General features: G+C 40.6%; 1 protein-coding gene across 1 annotated transcript in view; it reads left to right on the forward strand.

Moving 5' to 3' along the window:
- The first annotated feature begins 1010 nt into the window (after positions 1-1010).
- The window catches only part of LOC139473085 (nuclear receptor subfamily 5 group A member 2-like), a 230188-nt gene continuing 211169 nt past the window's right edge, over positions 1011-20029 (forward strand). The window contains exon 1 of the mRNA XM_071255598.1: positions 1011-1056. Within this exon, the coding sequence (XP_071111699.1) occupies positions 1020-1056 (37 nt within the window). The 5' untranslated portion in view covers positions 1011-1019. The remainder of the gene's footprint in view (positions 1057-20029) is intronic.

Below are 20029 nucleotides of genomic sequence, written 5' to 3' on the forward strand. Positions count from 1 at the left end.
TGTTGTACACGTCTGTCCACGTGGTGTTGTACAGGGTGTTGAACACGTCTGTACACGTAGTATTGTATAGGGTGTTGTACACGTCTGTCCACGTGGTTTTGTGTACAGTGTTGTACACGTCTGTCCACGTGGTGTTGTACAGGGTGTTGTACACGTCTGTACACGTCTGTCCACGTGGTGTTGTGTAGGGTGCTGTACACGTCTGTCGATGTGGAATTATGATGTAATAAAGATGAGGAAACAAATGAACAAAACGGACATTGCATCTATGTCTCCAACTTAAAAGTAAAGAAAAAAGAAAAAAAGATGAGATTTAAATGAGTTATTGTTTATTTACCGACTTACCAGAGTACAGAACATTATTACTGTCTATTGCGATATTAATATCTGCTGTGTATTTGAAAAAAAACCTAACATATTTGGCTGATGGCGGCTTATTTAATATTTCGGATCAATGTTTGCTTCACTGTCTGCGCGAACGCTTTTTTTTCAATATACAAATGTGACTGCAACAAAATGACATTGTTATAATCTGTCATTACACACATAAAACTGAAAACAGAGCATTGGTTAGATAGCAGATGGCGGTCACACCCGATGAACAAAGTGTCTAGAGTATCGCAGTACGGCATCACACTCGCATACAAATCTAAATACTTATCGACGCTTTACTTCAGGATGAAGAACATTTTATTTATAATTGATCCTTTGAAACACCAGCACATCTGTTTCAGTTGTGGAATAATAGGCCAACTTCATTGAAGTTACTTTTTCAGGTGCATTTATAACAACTGTACAAGAATCAATCTTTGACATAATGATTCGTTTAAAATTGAATCATAACGTAGAAAATTGAAAACGTGTGTTGTTAGTGTCAAGTGAAGTATATCAGTCAAGCTGCAAGAGTGCCGGAGACTGGTGAGCGGAGTAGCAGGGAGAGCACCTACTCTCTACGTACCCGTCACGCCTCCACGGCGACTCCCTCACAGCCGGACCTGCACACTCGCCTGTTGGACCACATGGAACGGACGTACACATACAGCATGGCCACAGCGCGTGAGTATAGGGCAGTGTTGGAGTTGTTTGTGTCTTTGAATAAGTTACGTTGTGACTTCAAATGTAATTGTGCCTTCATATCAATCACCAAATCAACACACATCTGCTTCAATAGATTCTGCCCACTCACTATATTATTTTACTTAACTATGTTTTGTGAACATACATATAAACGTCATTTACTCTAAAGTGTGTTTTGGGAACATCTACTAACTTGTTCTGACCAGGATTAAAAATAAAATTACATTTTGTGTTCTTTTTGAATAATTAATTAACTCTATCTCCAATTACGACTGTATCTACATGAAATACATCATCTATAATTAGGCCACTACTTGTAGAGTGTTGGGAGGCCGCGGGATACAGTAAACTACTGACATTGGATTTAAAAAACGAAACTCGTAGAAGTGCATTGGAATGCTTAATGCAAACGACAAAACTGTAGAAATAATATTTCTTTTTTTTAAAAGTACTATGAAAAGGACATTATTATCAACCTGTACCGCACTTTGTGTTTGAAATCTCAGTGTTGGTCTTTAATTATAATTCATTCAGCCTTGTGAGGCTAAAACTTAGCGAAAAATATATATTTTTCTGTAAACTTTTATTTTCCTGAAAATACCAACTATTATGTAATTTGTGAACAATGATGTGGAATACTTTAAACACATACCCGTAGTTCTTCTTTACTGGTATGTTAATATTGATATATACGACCCTAACATATGTAAGATCATTGATACTAGATGCACAACTTAGCAGCAGTATTACGATGATATTTGGTCAACTGCTGAAATTGTTTTTATTTAGTTCAGTTTAAACTTTTTCACCGTGAAGGTTTCTGTAGGTGATGAGAGCGAGCCGTGACGCAGTGTTCCCACGACCAGCGCAGGCTTGCGTGCCTGGCCGTGCTTAGTTTCACCTACCTCTCAACACTAACTTAGTCAAACCTACCGGCTAGGGTTTCAAATGATCGTAAATTTTATCTTATGATTCTGCTCAAGTGATTACGTCTAATTCGCATGCAAATTCTCGTTAAAATTTACAATCTTGGCATGAAAGTGAAATCCGAAATGTGATTGGAAAAAATGGTCTTATGGATGTATATGTTCCCACGGCTGGAATCCTTACTTATCTGAGGGGGTTGTGCGCTGCAGATTGGGCCGGACACGCAGATCCCAGCTACACCATGGCCTTCAGTGGTAACTCACGCCCGAACACAGCATCTTATGTATATACACTATAAGTAGTAATTCTACAAGATGACCAGGATGAGCACCCACACAAATGCTCAGCACTCAACATGCGCTGGTATGTTGAGATAAATAAACAAACTTTGTAAAACGAAAAATTAACTTGCACAACATTAAATTGAAATGATATGCTTGCAGAAATTCTGCATCTAAAGTAGATGTGCGATGTTATATTGGCTGGGACCAATAAATTGCAAAAAAAACAACTATTTGACAGAAAAAAAACATACAGCATGGCATGTATATCTCTGGTGTATTGGTGAGGTAATATCTCTTACCCATGTCATCGATAGTACAGGCCAAATTAATAACTGGCGATTATTCTTGGCGATGATGCTTTCACATACAAAGGAAAAAATGTAAATTGTTATGTAACCTGGAAATGACAATTATAACGCTGTTGAATCTACTCTCACGCACGGTAACCGATAGAACAGGCTAAATTAATTAGTGTCGATTATTCTTGGCGATGATGCTTTCACATACAAAGGAAAAAATGTAAAATGCTGAGTAACCCGGAAATGGCAATTATAACGCTGTTGAATCTACTCTCACGCAGAGACAATGGCAAATGAACGAATGGTGTACACACTATCGAACACTATTACACAACTGGGACCTCCGTGACGTCAGTGCTAAACAATACCACAACGTACTGGAATCAATCTTGAAAAGCAAATATTTGTTTCACCTTTAAACGGCTATCTGCATGTCACCACAAGTGTCTTGGAAACTATTCTAAATTGTATTCACATATATTTCCCTTTTCCCTGTAAGATTATTGCATTCCTGGTGTGTATGCTGTCTGCCACAAACAAGGAAACAAGGCAATCTTACGCCACAGCATATATTCGGGAAAAATGACTGTGCATCAGAATTAAAACTAAGAATGTATTTCTTGTTGCAGTGACAGGGTGCTCATGATGTCGTCGTACCGAAATTATAATGTTTATAACTATCAAAACAACGAACTAGAAACTCGAACAGACTATGCGCACGCATAAAGATGTGTTTACAATCGTATTAAGATCAGGAGAGTTTTAAGGCTTTTTTTAGATGAATAAAGCTCCTATTAAAATCTTTATAAGAAAGTCATTTATTCAGAAAGTACATACTACGACCATGAGTTTGTAACTACAGTGTGTTACCATGTCCCTGTGGCATTCTACTGTGTATCTTCTTCTTTCAAAATCAGTTTGTAGCAGAATCAAATATGGTAAAATAGTTTTGGTAATATTAGTTTACCAATGATTTTTTTTCTGAAACCAACACGAATTAGCATTCCCTTTTAACATTCACAAAGATGCTTAAAACTATTATAACTTAATCTATTTACAAAGTCAAAGGACTGAAAAATAAAACAATTTAGTATAGTTGCCAGGTACATCAATGTGCTTACAGGGTACATGTAATATACTTACGCTTACAAGTACATAGATATGGTTACACGGTACATAAATATGTTTACACGGTACATAAATATGCTTACACGGTATATAAATATGCGTACACGGTACATAGATATGCTTGCAAGTTACATAAATATGCTTACAAGTCAATATACATTTCATGTTAATAGCATATGTCATACATATAAAGGGTATAAACATCTGCATTTCGTTAATATTGCGATTCCAACCATTTAGATTTCGCTATGAATTATGAAATTAAACAAATTGCATTTTCCCGAAATATTTCTATCTCCTTTCAGAATAGATAACTCTGGGAAACATTTCAAATACAGAAATCCAAGGCAATGAAGTAAGCCTTTTGCAAACGGTGTCAATAAAATATTTTTGAATCAAACCTGGAACCAGGGTTGGCATTCTCAACAAACTATTTCAATACCATGTTCAGAAAGGAATCTCAATTCGTTTTGGTTCTAGAATTAATTGTTTTATTTGTACGCAGTGCTTAAGTTTGTTGCTCACATAAGTAATTTCCGTCCATGCTGTGCAATTCCCTGTGTAAAGAAGAAATGTAAAACAGTTCACCATATATATCAATGTAAAAGTAGAAACAGTTTAAAATAATAATAATAATAATAATAATAATAATAATAATGATAATAATTAAATTTAGGTCTCAACACATGAAATCAGCTGTTGTCTCACAGCCTTAACACCTACGAAACACAACATGCCCACAATCTAAACATGTTTAGAATTTAAACGCTTCAAAACATGTTTAGATTTTAAACATATTTTAAACATGTTTAGATTTTAAACATGCTAAAATGTAAATACATTTAAACATGTTTCTAATTTCAACATGTTTTGAACCAGTTTAGAATTTTAACCTGTTTCAATAAAGTGCATATCATTAGGCAATATGTCAACTATGGATAAGAAGTATAATATATATCGAAATTAGATGTGCAAATCAGGTTCACAGGCACTTGCATAACACGCATACCATCAGGACTCATAACGAACTTAGTTCACCATTACCATAAATATGTACAACTAAACCAAACTCGTTTAATGGTGACTAGGAAAAGTGACACTTTTGACGATAACAGTCTCCGTAGCACAGGTGGTGCAAAATGTTGCAGGTTCGTATCCCGGCGAGGTTTAAGAATCTATGTGTTCATAAATGTGTTGTTGCTGTATGACTCGTAGTATTTCTCTCATACAGGAAGCTGACAATATATATGATTACCACGATAGGCCCTTAACTTTTTGTAGTTACCACCATCCACCCACCCACCCTAAAATTAATCCATTTATACTGCCCATGGTAGCCAATACACACTCACTTCTGTATCCCTATTAAATGCTAATAAAAACAATGAGAGTATCCCTTTTTAAATTACCTAAAATGAATTTCAAGGGGTGTATACACATATAGGCCCTAAACACGATTAGCTGTTAAACACAATCGTAAACATGTTAAGACCTAAACATGTCAAAATATGGGATATGGAACGTGTATAAGTTTGTGTTAAGGATGTAGACACATGTTTTACAGTGTATGTAATGTGATGATATTGTACCTGGATACAACAAATTCGGTTGCATAGATTTTGTATTATCAATTAACTTAATAATTATATCATTAGTTAACGCATTGTATCAGTGCAGAACTAGACTGTCTTTCAGATACCCTGGTACCCAGTAAATAACCTTTTGTGAAAATAGTGTTCAATTAATGCAACAAAGGAGCTTTGATGGCGTCGGGCCAAAACAAACTGAAAAGGTAGATTTTCTACTATATATATCAGACGACTGTATGTAGGTCGTCTTATTGAAATAATTCTATCACTTGTCTTGATTTATCAGTCAGTGTATTTGCAGGTGAGCGGATTTATCAGGTGATATAGCAATTAGAACAATACTGATATGCAAAGAAGCAAGGTGGATCATTAGATGGTGCATAGAACCTGATATGTCGTTTGTAGGAGCTGTGTGTGGTAGAGCGGGGTAGAGCTTCACAACAGAGTTTCACAGTGACACTATTCATCCCACTTTTTCACTGTAAAGCAGAGGTTTTACTCAAAGAGAAGTGTATGTTGTTATTCTGTTTTGCTGGCTGCTGAAAGTGACTTTGGTTTCCTTTCATGCTTGGGTAGTTGCCGTACATATGTGCATGTATATAACTGTAGTCCACCTACAGGGGAAAGTTTAATGTAAACTGTCGTGGAATCGTAATTGACGAATTGACATTCCCTTTTAACATTCACAAACATGCTGAAAACTATTATAACTAGATCTATTTACAAAGTCAAAAGGACTGAAAAATAAAACAAATTATTATAGTTGCAAGGTACATAAATATGCTTACAGGGTACATGTAATCTATATATATGCTTACAAGTACATAAATATGCTTACACGGTACATAAACATGTTTACAACGTACATAAATATGCTTACACGGTGCATAAAAATGTTTACACGGTACATAAATAGGCTTACAGGGTACATGTAATATACATATACTTACAAGTACTTTAGCAAGTATATATAACTGTACTCCACCTACAGGGGAAAGTTCATTGTAATTGTCGTGGAATCGTAATTGCGTTAAGTTTAAGACTTTTCACGTCAGGTGCAACAACAAGGCGTGAAATATCTTCACATTCAGTAACCTGACATTATAATGTCTCCGACAGCGTCATCTGATATTATAGTGTCTCCGACAGCGTCATCTGACATTATAGTATCTCCGACAGCGTCAACTGACATTATAATGTCTCCGACAGCGTCACCTGATATTATAGTGTCTCCGACAGCGTCACCTGATATTATAGTGTCTCCGACAGCGTCATCTGACATTATAGTGTCTCCGACAACGTCACCTGACATTATAGTGTCTCCGACAGCGTCATCTGACATTATAGTGTCTCCGACAGCGTCATCTGACATTATAGTGTCTCCGACAACGTCACCTGACATTATAGTGTCTCCGACAGCGTCACCTGACATTAAAGTGTCTCGGACAGCGTCATCTGACATTATAGTGTCTCCGACAGCGTCACCTGACATTATAATGTCTCCGACAGCGTCATCTGACATTGTAGTGTCTCCCACAGCGTCATCTGACATTATCGTGTCTACGACAGAGTCACCCGACATTGTAGTGTCTCCGAAAGCGTCACCTGACAATTATAGTGTCTCCGACAGTGTCAACTGACATTATAGTATCTCCGACAGCGTCATCTGACATTGCAGTGTCTATACATAACATGCAGTCTATGAAGGCTCCAGGAGTAGATGTGCTTAAGATGAGAACTTTTTGTATCTGAAAACGATGGATTTAAAATACAAAAATTAGGAAAGGTTTCCAGACTGTAGAGAATATTTGTATACCTGATACTATTACCTCAAAGCTTTTGCCTCTTTATAAATGCAGTGTGTATTCTGTTTTTATTGATTTGACGTCGGCTTTCGATTCATTTTTTTAGAAAGGGTCTGTTTTTATAATTATGGATTGGAAATGTGAAAGGTAAAATATTTCGATTAATAAACAATATTATAAGAAAGTGAAGTCATGTGTTTCGCTACAAGATGGCAACACAGTCATTGTTGAATGTTTGTTCGGGGTTCGGCAGGGATGTCAGATGTCGCCGTTCTTATTTTCGTTCTTTCTAAATAATATTGTTGAAAATTTGTCTTTCGACAATCAGAGGTGCATTGATTTGTTGGAATTATTTATCTTACTTTTTGCAGATAATATCGTCATGCTTGATATCACCGTTAGAGGTTTCTCAGAGAAGAATTTATAAGTTTACTACATATTGTGACCTATGGCAATTAAAGTTCAGTGGTGATAAGAGTAAAGTAACAATAATAATTGTTATAAATACTTAGGACTTCAATTTTCTTCTCCTGGCTCTTGGTTTACCTCTCAAAAGGCTATCACAGCAAGCTATCAAGGTTTCGTCAATCGTAAGATCTAACGCTACATAATTATGTTCACCTACCTGATGTATTAGTTCATATATTTTTTTGGACGCTTCTCCCAGTCTTGATGTATGGTTGTGAAGTTTGGGGATTCCGTCCTTCACCTGACATTCCCCATGTTCATGATCTATTTCTGAAGGATATTTTACATCTTGGTAGAAGTATACCAAATATTGTCTCGAGAGCTGAGTTTGGCTGCTATTTTGGCATCTATTGTAACAACAGGACAATATCATTATAAGACATGTTTATTTCTACCAGAACAAATAGATTGTTTGGCTTGGAAAGTAAGAAACTTATTGTTCAGTCTTTTTTTTTGGTTTAACTTGGATAGAGCAAGGTGTTGGAAATGTAAGGGGTTTTATTGGTATGTTCAAACAGAGATGTGGTGACACTGATAAACAGGCAAGCTCTTATAGAAATATTAAATTTTGTTATAATCTACCTTTCATCTCTGCATTTTGACGCACTGTGTAAACTCCGATGCTCAAATGACATTTTGGTGATTGATAGAGGGGAGAAAGTTTAATATTCCACCTGAAGAGAGGTTATGTCCATTGTGTATAATACCAATTCAGGAATCGGAATTCCATTTTATATTACAGTGTCCATTTTATTCTGACCTAAGAGAGCACATTTTACCACCATATCATTGTACCTTTCCATCCTACCAGAAGCTGTAATTCTGTTTAGTACAAATAACACTTACACAGTACACTGTCTTGCTAAAATATATTTTCTTAGGCTTGAAACAGGCGTGCAAGATTTTGTGTATTTTCTTAGTACTTATACTATGATTAATTTGTACTTAAGAGGGGGCACGTGTGGCCCAGTCGTCTATGACGCCGCGATTCGGTGTGCTGAGTTGCGTCCCTTGGGCACGCTAGAAACCTATGATTGTGGGTTCGAATCCCGCTTCGCCCCGACTGGTTTCTAGGTTTGTCAGTGTCTTCTGTGGCGTTATCATCTGGCATTACAGTGTCTCCTATACCGTCATCATCCAGTGTCCACTAGTGTTAGTGTTTCTGATGTGAAAGTGTCTCTTGTAGTGTTACCTCCTGACGTTATAGCGTCTCCAATAGTGCTATCTGACGTTTCGGTGTCTCCTACGGTTTTATCTGACGTTATAGTGTTTATTCCACTGGTGTTATAGTGTCTGAATTTCCTTAAAAGTATTATTTGTTAAGGATTCAGTTCAATATTAAAAATGTAAGGCAATACACAAAGGAACAAAATGGTAACTGTATTGTTGGCAGCGGTTAACGCTGTCAATGGCATAAATAGGTTAACGACATGGAGACATTTTCAATATATCCGATGAAAGTACATACGACTGAAAATACTAAATGTGTGTCAAATGCGATACAACTGGAACTAAAAAGGGATATTTTTAATATTTTAAAAAAAGAACAATATCCTTTTTTCACATTTAAACACGAGCAATATCTTTGAGACTGTTCTTTTAAAAGGTGGTCACGTGTACTATTACAAGGTGTTTGTTGTAGCCAATAGGACATTGAATCACTGCTGTTCGCAAGCTGAAACTTACCGCACTAAGTACGCCACTGAAAGTGTTACACCAATCTGACGGCGTTCGGTAAGTCATGTTCTGATAACCAAGGATACATATTTATTTTTGGCGGCGTGAACACATTAAGTGCCCTGGTCCCAAGTTTATGACTTGCACTTGTGTACCCAGGACCCTGGCTCCACGTCTCCAGCAGCTGTGATACTATACACTCTCCTGTAGACACCATACTTACAAGGGATTCTCTTAGTTTTACGACGAAAGATTAATAGGTTATATAGCATCGGATTACAGGGAGCAGGCAGAGTACAGGTTCGGCCTGTTACAAACTGACGCGTGGATGTGCAGGCCTAGGCGCTAGGTGGTCATTGGCGGCGCAATATAAAGTGTAGTTTATAGCTCTGTGTATATATGTATAGCACAAACACAACGGCGGAGAGGCCGGGCATTTGTTAAAGGCTGCCTTGTAATTTGTGTAGTATTTCCCCGAAATCTGAAGTGACAGGTTAATGGTGTTGATGTACCACTGCAGTAACACATCTATACATTGTCTGGCTCTTTCTGATAGCATCCACAGCCCTGAATAAGCGTTCATATCATGCATCTGTCACCCATCGCTGGGGAATATAATCACGATGACCTCGCAATCTCACTGACGTGTCATCTACATGAATTCATGCACATAATCTACGTCATATTATAATTTGTTGATTTGTTTTTATTGGAGAATTGATGTCCCCGTGCCAGTTTTATGGTTGTTATGCGGGACATGATGTCCTCCTATCACCTGGTAATGCACGATTTTGCGGTTATGTTTATTTGGATTGGAAAGAGGGGCGGGGGAAAGTAGGACCTGAGGAAAAAGGGGCGAGGGAAAGTAGGATCTAAGGAGAGAGAGGCGAGGAAAAGAAGGTCCTAAGGGGAAAGAGGCGAATAAAAGTAGCACCTGAGGGGAAAGAGTTGAGGAAAAGTTGGACCCAAGGGGAGAGAAGCCAGGGAAAGTAGCACCTGAGGGGAGGGGGCTAGGAAAAGTAGGACCTGAAGGAAGAGCGTCGGGGGAAAGTAGGACCTGAGGGTAGAGGGGCAAGGGAACGTAGCACCAGAGGGTCGAGGGAAAGTAGGACCTGAGGAGAGAGGGAAAGTAGGACCTGAGGTGACAGGGGTGAGGGTCGAGGGAAAGTTTGACCTGAAGGAGGGCCTAGGGAAATTAGGAACGGAAGGTCAGAGGGGAAGAAAAAAAGGACCTGGGGGGGGAGGGGGGGGGGGGGGGGGGGGGGAAGGGGAGAGAGGGGGGGGGGGGAGAGGAATAGTAGGACCTGAGGGGAGAGGGCGAGGAAAAGTAGGACCTGAGGGGAGAGGGCTAGGAAAAGTAGGACCTGAGGGGAGAGGGCTAGGAAAAGTAGGACCTGAGGGGAGAGGGCGAGGAAAAGTAGGACCTGAGGGGAGAGGGCGAGGAAAAGTAGGACCTGAGGGGAGAGGGCTAGGAAAAGTAGGACCTGAGGGGAGAGGGCGAGGAAAAGGAGGACCTGAGGGGAGAGGGCGAGTAAAAGTAGGACCTGAGGGGAGAGGGCGGGGAAAGGTAGGACCTGAGGGGAGAGGGCGAGGAAAGGTAGGACCTGAGGGGAGAGGGCTAGGAAAGGTAGGACCTGAGGGGAGAGGGCTAGGAAAAGTAGGACCTGAGGGGAGAGGGCGAGGAAAAGTAGGACCTGAGGGGAGAGGGCTAGGAAAAGTAGGACCTGAGGGGAGAGGGCGGGGAAAAGTAGGACATGAGGGGAGAGGGCGAGGAAAAGTAGGACATGAGGGGAGAGGGCGAGGAAAGGTAGGACCTGAGGGGAGAGGTCTCACATGTCCCCACCCCTCTCCCCTTGGGTCTTACATGTCCCCGCCCCTCTCCCCTTGGGTCTTACATGTCCCCGCCCCACTCCCCTTGGGTCTTCCTTCTCCTCGCCTCTCTTCCCTCGGGTTCTTCTTCTCATCGCCTCTCTTTCCTTGGGTCTTACTTGCCTTTGGCTCTCTCCCCTCGGGTCTTACATGTCCCCGCCCCTCTTCCCTCGGGTCTTATGTATTGTATAATTAGAAGAGACGCTGCATCATCAGCAGGGTCTCACTCCACTCTTCAGACACCATAAAATCACAAACATCACGGTTCACTTCTCGCAATGTCCAATGCATGTTCCCCATGTGGTAAAATGGATTAGTCCCGATCATACCCCATTTGTCAGACACCTCACGAAAATATAAGACATAATAAACAAATAGGTTAGAATAGTCATAGGCTTTAATGATAGTCACACAAATAATTCAAATAATTCAACAAGAGTCAACCCAATCTCACAGCATCCAAATACTGCATTGGGGTCATGACCCCATGAGTTAACTGGTCTTGAGTCAATGAGTCTGCCAAGGCGGCTGTTTATCTCTTGGGAACTCATCTCCGCGGTGGAGGAACAGCACATCCTGTAGATCGTACCGGAGCACTACGTTCTGGTAGAGGGCTGGCATGGGCAGGGTCGGTTCTTTTCGGGTTTGTTTCCCACTCATTGTGCTGATGAACTTGGCATGGTCAGCTGGCGGATGGTTGTGTTCACTGTGACTCCTCACAGTATCCCCGACTGCCGTGCATTTCCCTGTATATGTTTTAATAACGCGTCTACAGTGAACACATAACTTCCTTATCTTGTTCCTGCCGTAGAGGTGATGTTGAACTAGTACTTGGGGCGTACCTCTCTGCGATGTTACAAAGTCAACTGTCTGCAAACCTGCAATATGTGTGACAAATTCAGAAATCTCTGGCAATATATACACCATTTACTGAAAACATATACATAGAGAAAACTCAACATTTTCGTGAGACACTGGGATGAGAACTTACAAATTAAAGATGTTTTCATGATCAGATAGTTAATTATTGATAACTGTCTTGGAAGAAAATAAAACAGTATGTAATCCTATTGTATCTGAGGAAATCAATTATTAACATTAACTTCAAAGGACTTTATTTCCTTGACCTTAATTATATAAAGGATTAAGGCTATTAGAATTGGTCCATTACCACAACAGGGAAATCGCATATGTTTTGACAAGTCATCTCTACTCCACCGTCTGACATGTAGGGTGTCTGACATGTAGGGTGTCTGACATGTAGGGTGTCTGGCAACTGGGGTAAGGCCATCAGCAGATACACAAATCCACCGAATACATGTGATATGATTGAAATACGATATTCATCATACCATTCTCAGACTCATGTATTGAGGCAAGGGCTGTAACTATACCACTGCCATTTTTAGATATTACCTTGAAAGTATTGGTAAAGTGTGTAAAATCGAAGGTAAGTGAGGCGCGATATTGGGCGCTATTCCCCCACTGGGACAGCTCGCTAGCGTTCAGATCAGGTTACAAATTTCAAGGTGATCTCCACAGCTGGTCTATTGTGCGACACTGATCGGGGATGCTAATCGAAGTCCCCGCTCATTAAAATGGGAGTTTGGTGAAACCGACAGCTACAGATGACTTCCTTTATAACACAGGACGTAATTACGATCTCTGTTTACTTTGTACTTTATGTGGAGCAAAGAGGTGATGCACGTTCAAGGAGCTGGCCAGTACTGGTTATCTGGGATAGAAACGTAATTCCCAAGGAATATGGCTAGACATTCTCACCCAACAGTGACAGGGCATATATACATATACGCTGTCTTCTCGCCCCATTATGTGACCTGGTCTTCCAACTGCCAACTATGTGACCCGGTCTCCCAACTATGTGACCTGGTCTCCCAACCATGTGACCCAGTCTCCCAACTATGTGATCTGGTCTCCCAACTGCCAACTATGTGACCTAGTCTCCCAACTATGTGGCCTGGTCTCCTAACTATGTGACCTGGTCTCCCAACTGCCAACTATGTGACCTAATCTCCCAACTATGTGACCTGGTCTCCTAACTATGTGACCTGGTCTCCCAACTGCCAACTATGTGATCTAGTCTCCCAGCTATGTGATCTAGTCTCCCAGCTATGTGACCTAGTCTCCCAACTATGTGACCTGGTCTATCAATATGTGACCTGGTCTCCCAACTATGTGACCTGGTCTCTCAACTATGTGACCTGGTCTCCCAACTATGTGACCTAGTCTCCCAGCTATGTGACCTGGTCTCTCAACTATGTGACCTGGTCTCCCAACTATGTGACCTAGTCTCTCAACTATGTGACCTGGTCTCCCAACTATGTGACCTAGTCTCTCAACTATGTGACCTGGTCTCCCAACTATGTGACCTGGTCTCTCAACTGTGTGACCTGGTCTCCCAACTATGTGACCTGGTCTCTCAACTATGTGACCTGGTCTCTCAACTATGTGACCTGGTCTCTCAACTATGTGACCTGGTCTCCCACCTGTTTGACTGAGACACAGACATGTAAGTGGAGGCCATGGGCATATTAAAAGAACGATTGGGAGAAAATCGTGTTTGAGGTCATTGGCAGATAACAGGACGAAGGGATAAATCTATTTTTGAGGTTTATAGGCAAACATTGGGAGAAAGGGTAAATCTACCCTGAATGCCACATCCTCTTTTATCATTTTGTTGTATAGGAACATCCCTGATGTCATTACGTATGGCGTATGCTGTGGAATAGATGGAGTTGAGGTAGCTCATTGATTACAGGAAGCCTGGTGGAATATTCGCTAGCGGAACCAGTGTTTCTGCATAAGGTTTATTCTTACACATGGGGCTAAATCGTGTTTAGTGTGTGAATCATATCAACTCCCATAACCTGATGTCAGTAATTATTAGGAGAATCAATCAGTTCATTCTTTTATTCATGCTTCTGCCATAGTCCGAAAGTATACGCAACGTTTAAAGTAATTGGAATGTTATGATACACCTTTCTTTATCCTATCATGATAAGAAAATGAAATGTCATTTGTTTCCGTTAAGAAAAGGAGAAAAGAACTATTTTTTAGTTTAAGACGACGTTGATGCAATCTGTAACACAATCCATAATTTAGAAAACAAAACCTGGCAAACGATGTACTTTGTTGTATGCTGGTTTAGATACTGAGACTCGCCTGAGAGTCGAGCGATGCACATGCTCTCAACAGTCGATTAAGTCGAACACTTTCCAGGCTTGCTGAGCACAACAAACAATCAAGTTGTTTCTTTGATAGTCTGTCGGTGCATTGCCATGTTGTGAGGAAGGTTCACGGCATTTATTGCCATAGTATCAGTCATCAGTTTCACCATAACGGCTGAACTACTTGCTTGAATCACGAGATACACCGTACATGCGGTGCTGGGTCGTAACTGTAACATTCATAGCATTTCTTTGAACATGTTTTGTACATTTATTCTTTTCATTCTTGTCATTTATGAATGTTCACAGAAAGCTCCTCCACATTTAACGGCACTCCCAATGACATTATAAGTCCGCTTCGGTGAATGTATGGACCCGAAGATACTTCACTACGGCAAGTTAATTATAATCAAATAGTCATAAGCATGTGACGCTGTTCACAACCTTTAAGAGTAGCAAGATCAGAGGACACGCCCCCAAGTACATTCGCTTCCCCTGTATTTATATATCCTTGTAATACTATAGATTCACGTCCCCTAGATGTACAGGTGAAGAACAAACCACTTCTCCTTGGGATTACTTGAGATTGTAAACACTGACGGGAAGGAACATACCAAGGTGGCCGGAAATCGGTTACCGAGTGTCAGGGTATACAATCTCAAGTGATCCTGAGGAAAAGTGATTTGTCCAGCTTATGAAGCGACTCATCATAGATAATTTTGGTGTGTATGTGTGGTTTCAAATTTTCAGTCAAAACCGAGGTTTATCATATAATGGGTAGGTTTCTCGGCAGGATAAAGCCAACGGAAAAAAACGATATCCGTTGGGGTCATATGCGGATAGAGATGCAAATATCAAAGGTCAAGTAGGGACTACTTTCACTGTTTATAAACAAACATGGCGTCGCACTCGTCATTCGGCGATCGAGTCAGAATTAACCATCGTGAATCTGGATAAACTACAGGGATAATTGCTATCATTATCAAAAGAACAGTCTAATATACTGAAAATCTGTGTTTAACTGTGACGTAGCTAAGGCATTTTATAAGTTTTGGCAACTTTGGAGATATAAATTTCGAAACAATTTGGCGAGGGCACGAGGCCTAGCCAAGCAGGATAAGTAGCCATATCTGTGCTTGTAGACCTCTGCGGCTTAAAACCTCCTCCACAAATTAAAATAGTTGGATTTGGCGGAAATATGTTCGAATTGGCACCTTGTTTCGTTTTGTCGCTGTGTGTACATTTGACTACACTTCTTATCGTTATGACAGGACAGACTGACTGTCAACAACACCTGACCGTGGCCGTGACGTCTCATAGTATAGGGTTAGAGTAGCTTCCCTTTGACAAAGGGCAGTTACTCTAGCGGACAGACCGATGGATTGCCGCGAAAGGCAATTAAAAACAATTGTTGTTTTGCGTATATGTTGCTTCGCCACTGTATAAGAAACCTATTTCAGTTGGAACTATATTGGCTACTGTCACTGTCCGACAGACACTTCACTTACCCTGTGACGTAATAATTATTAATGCGCGCATTCCAGGTAAACTCGCAATGTTTCGGTTATGTTTGTGAGAGAGGGAAAGTGATTTTGAAGCAAAGAATTAAAGAATGACATTATATGATAAAGAGGTTATCACACTTGTGTGTTTGGGGATGGTAAATATCCCGTATTAGGAATAAACACTATGTATTTAGCTCGCCAAGGCTCGCTAAATACAATGTTTATTCCTAATGCAGGATATTTACCATCCCCAAACACACTCGCGTGATAACCTCTATTTATCAACCGTCTAAATACAGGAAATATCAGTAAAATAAGAAAACATCCGAATACCTTATAGTGAGACAATACAGAATATCTCGGTATAAAAGAAGATAATATTCAGGTTGATGATCAATTTCCCTAGATACATGAAGATGATGTTCAGGTTGATGATCACTTCCCCTAGATACATGAAGATGATATTCAAGCTGATGATTACGTCCCCTAGATACACGAAGATGATGTTCAGTTTGATGATCTCTTCCCCTAGATACATGAAGATGATGTTCAGTTTGATGATCTCTTCCCCTAGATACATGTAGATGATGTTCAGTTTGATGATCTCTTCCCCTAGATACACGTAGACCATGTTCAGGTTGATGATCTCTTCCCCTAGATACATGTAGACCATGTTCAGGTTGATGATCTCTTCCCCTAGATACACGTAGACCATGTTCAGGTTGATGATCTCTTCCCCTAGATACATGTAGACCATATTCAGGTTGATGATCACTTCCCCTAGATACGTGAAGATGATGTTCAGGTTGATGATCACTTCCCCTAGATACATGAAGATGATGTTCAGGTTGATGATCACTTTCCCTAGATACACGTAGGCCATGTTCAGGTTGATGATCACTTCCCCTAGATACGTGAAGATGATGTTCAGGTTGATGATCACTTCCCCTAGATACATGAAGATGATGTTCAGGTTGATGATCACTTTCCCTAGATACATGAAGATGATGTTCAGGTCGATGATCACTTCTCCTGGATACATGTAGATGATGTTCAGGTCGATGATCACTTCTCCTGGATACATGTAGATGATGTTCAGATTGTTGATCACTTCCCCTAGATACATGAAGATGATGTTCAGGTTGATGAACACTTCCCCTAGATACATGAAGATGATGTTCAAGTTGATGATCACTTTCCCTAGATACACGTAGGCCATGTTCAGGTTGATGATCACTTCCCCTAGATACGTGAAGATGATGTTCAGGTTGATGATCACTTCCCCTAGATACATGAAGATGATGTTCAGGTTGATGAGCACTTTCCCTAGATACATGTAGATGATGTTCAGGTCGATGATCACTTCTCCTGGATACATGTAGATGATGTTCAGATTGTTGATCACTTCCCCTAGATACATGAAGATGATGTTCAGGTTGATGATTACTTCCCCTAGATACATGAAGATGATGTTCAGGTTGATGATCTCTTCCCCTAGATACACGTAGGCCATGTTCAGGTTGATGATTACTTCCCCTAGATACATGAAGATGATGTTCAGATTGATGATCTCTTCCCCTAGATACATGAAGATGATGTTCAGGTTGATGATCTCTTCCCCTAGATACATGAAGATGATGTTCAGGTTGATGATCTCTTCCCCTAGATACACGTAGGCCATGTTCAGGTTGATGATTACGTCCCCTAGATACATGAAGATGATGTTCAGGTTGATGATTACGTCCCCTAGATACATGAAGATGATGTTCAGATTGATGATCTCTTCCCCTAGATACATGAAGATGATGTTCAGGTTGATGATCTCTTCCCCTAGATACATGAAGATGATGTTCAGATTGATGATCTCTTCCCCTAGATACATGAAGATAATGTTCAGATTGATTATCTCTTCCCCTAGATATATGAAGACGATGTTCAGGTTGATGAGCACTTCCCCTAGATTAATGAAGATGATGTTCAGGTTGATGATTACTTCCCCTAGATACATGAAGATGATGTTCAGGTTGATGATCACGTCCCCTAGATACACGTAGGCCATGTTCAGGTTGATGATTACGTCCCCTAGATACATGAAGATGATGTTCAAATTGATGATCTCTTCCCCTAGGTATATGAAGACGATGTTCAGGTCGATGAGCACTTCCCCTAGATTAATGAAGATGATGTTCAGGTTGATGATATACTTCCCCTTGATACATGAAGATGATGTTCAGGTTGATGATCACATCCCCTAGATACATGTAGATGATGTTCAGGTTGATGATCACATCCCCTAGATACATGTAGATGATGTTCAGGTTGATGATCACATCCCCTCGATGGAATGTCATGTTGACCCTTGTTGAGTGAGTGTCATGTGTTTTACGCGCGCGATATGAAATTCCCTCCTTAAAGTTGACGAATTCTGCTCGAGTGTAGCAGCGCCCCAAATCCCAGCAGCTGCAGCGGGTGTTGCCGGACCTGTAACAATCAATCTTGGTATGAAACAAAACCTCGACGTCAATATCTCATCGCACACATGTTAGTAATTATACATTTGTCTGCTAAATAATTGCACGATATGCTCTTAATTCGTTCACCTTTTCTACTGATTTTTAAAAATTGGGCAGCCAGCAGCTTAAAGCTTGTCCCCCGGCGATGTGTTTGCATGAATACACGCGTATGTGTGTGTGTTTGGTTCGACTCTTCCACTTTGAATGTGCCTGAACTATCTATGGCGTTCATGCCAGTAGCTGTCTCATGTTAATTGCACGAATGATGTCATTGAAACCCGATCGTTTGTTACCTAGCGGTGTACCTGGTCATCAATATGCTTTCACCACCTTGTCAAGTACCTGACATACACACCTGATCACGTACCTGATATACGCACATTGGCCCTGTACCTGATATACACACCTGGTCCTGTACCTGATATACACACCTGGACCTGTACCTGATATACACACTTGGTCACTTACCAGATATACGCACCAGGTCCTGTACTTGATGTACATATCTGTTCACGTACCTGATATACACTCCTGGTCATGTACCTGATATACACACCTGGTCCTATACCTGATATACACACCTGGACCTGTACCTGATATACACACCTGGTCCTGTACCTGATATACACACCTGGTACTGTACCTGATATACACACCTGGTCACATACCTGATATACACATCTGGTCACGTACCTGATATACACACCTGGTCCTGTACCTGATATACACACCTGGACCTGTACCTGATATACACACCTGGTCCTGTACCTGATATACACACCTGGTCCTGTACCTGATATACAGACCTGATATACACACCAGGTCTTGTATCTGATATACAGACCTGATATACACACCAGGTCCAGTACTTGATGTACATACCTGTTCATGTACCTGATATACACACCTGGTCCTGTACCTGATATTCAAACCTGTTTCTGTACCTGATATACACACCTGATATACACACCTGGTCTTGTACCGGACATACACATCTGATATACACACCTGGACCTGTACCTGATATACACACTTGGTCACTTACCAGATATACACACCAGGTCCTGTACTTGATGTACATATCTGTTCACGTACCTGATATACACTCCTGGTCATGTACCTGATATACACACCTGGTCCTGTACCTGATATACACACCTGGACCTGTACCTGATATACATACCTGGTCCTGTACCTGATATACACACCTGGTCACATACCTGATATACACATCTGGTCACGTAACTGATATACTCACCTGGTCCTGTACCTGATATACGCACCTGGTCCTATACCTGATATACACACCTGGTCACATACCTGATATACACATCTGGTCACGTACCTGATATACACACCTGGTCCTGTACCTGATATACACACCTGGTCCTGTATCTGATATACACATAGGGCCCTGTTATCTGATATACCGACCTGGACTTATTCCTGATACACACACCTGGAAATGATATACAGTCATGGCTGTGTATGAACACGTCACTGTCTCCTGTACTCCTCCTACTGGGTGTATGTGTGTGATGGACGAGTGATCGCTATATGTTATGTCCTCTCAGTACTCGAGGGAAACTTTGTATTATATGGGAGGTCGTCGTTGTCAGACAGTACGTCAGTGCATTGTGTTGGACGTGGGCGAAATCGTTCATGTAGATACGCGTTTCTCGGCTAAAATATGCTTTGTT

The sequence above is a fragment of the Haliotis cracherodii genome, unplaced genomic scaffold, assembly GCF_022045235.1.
Source record: "Haliotis cracherodii isolate W230 unplaced genomic scaffold, xgHalCrac1.p SCAF_26, whole genome shotgun sequence".
In the NCBI taxonomy this organism is placed as follows: Eukaryota; Metazoa; Mollusca; class Gastropoda; order Lepetellida; family Haliotidae; genus Haliotis; species Haliotis cracherodii.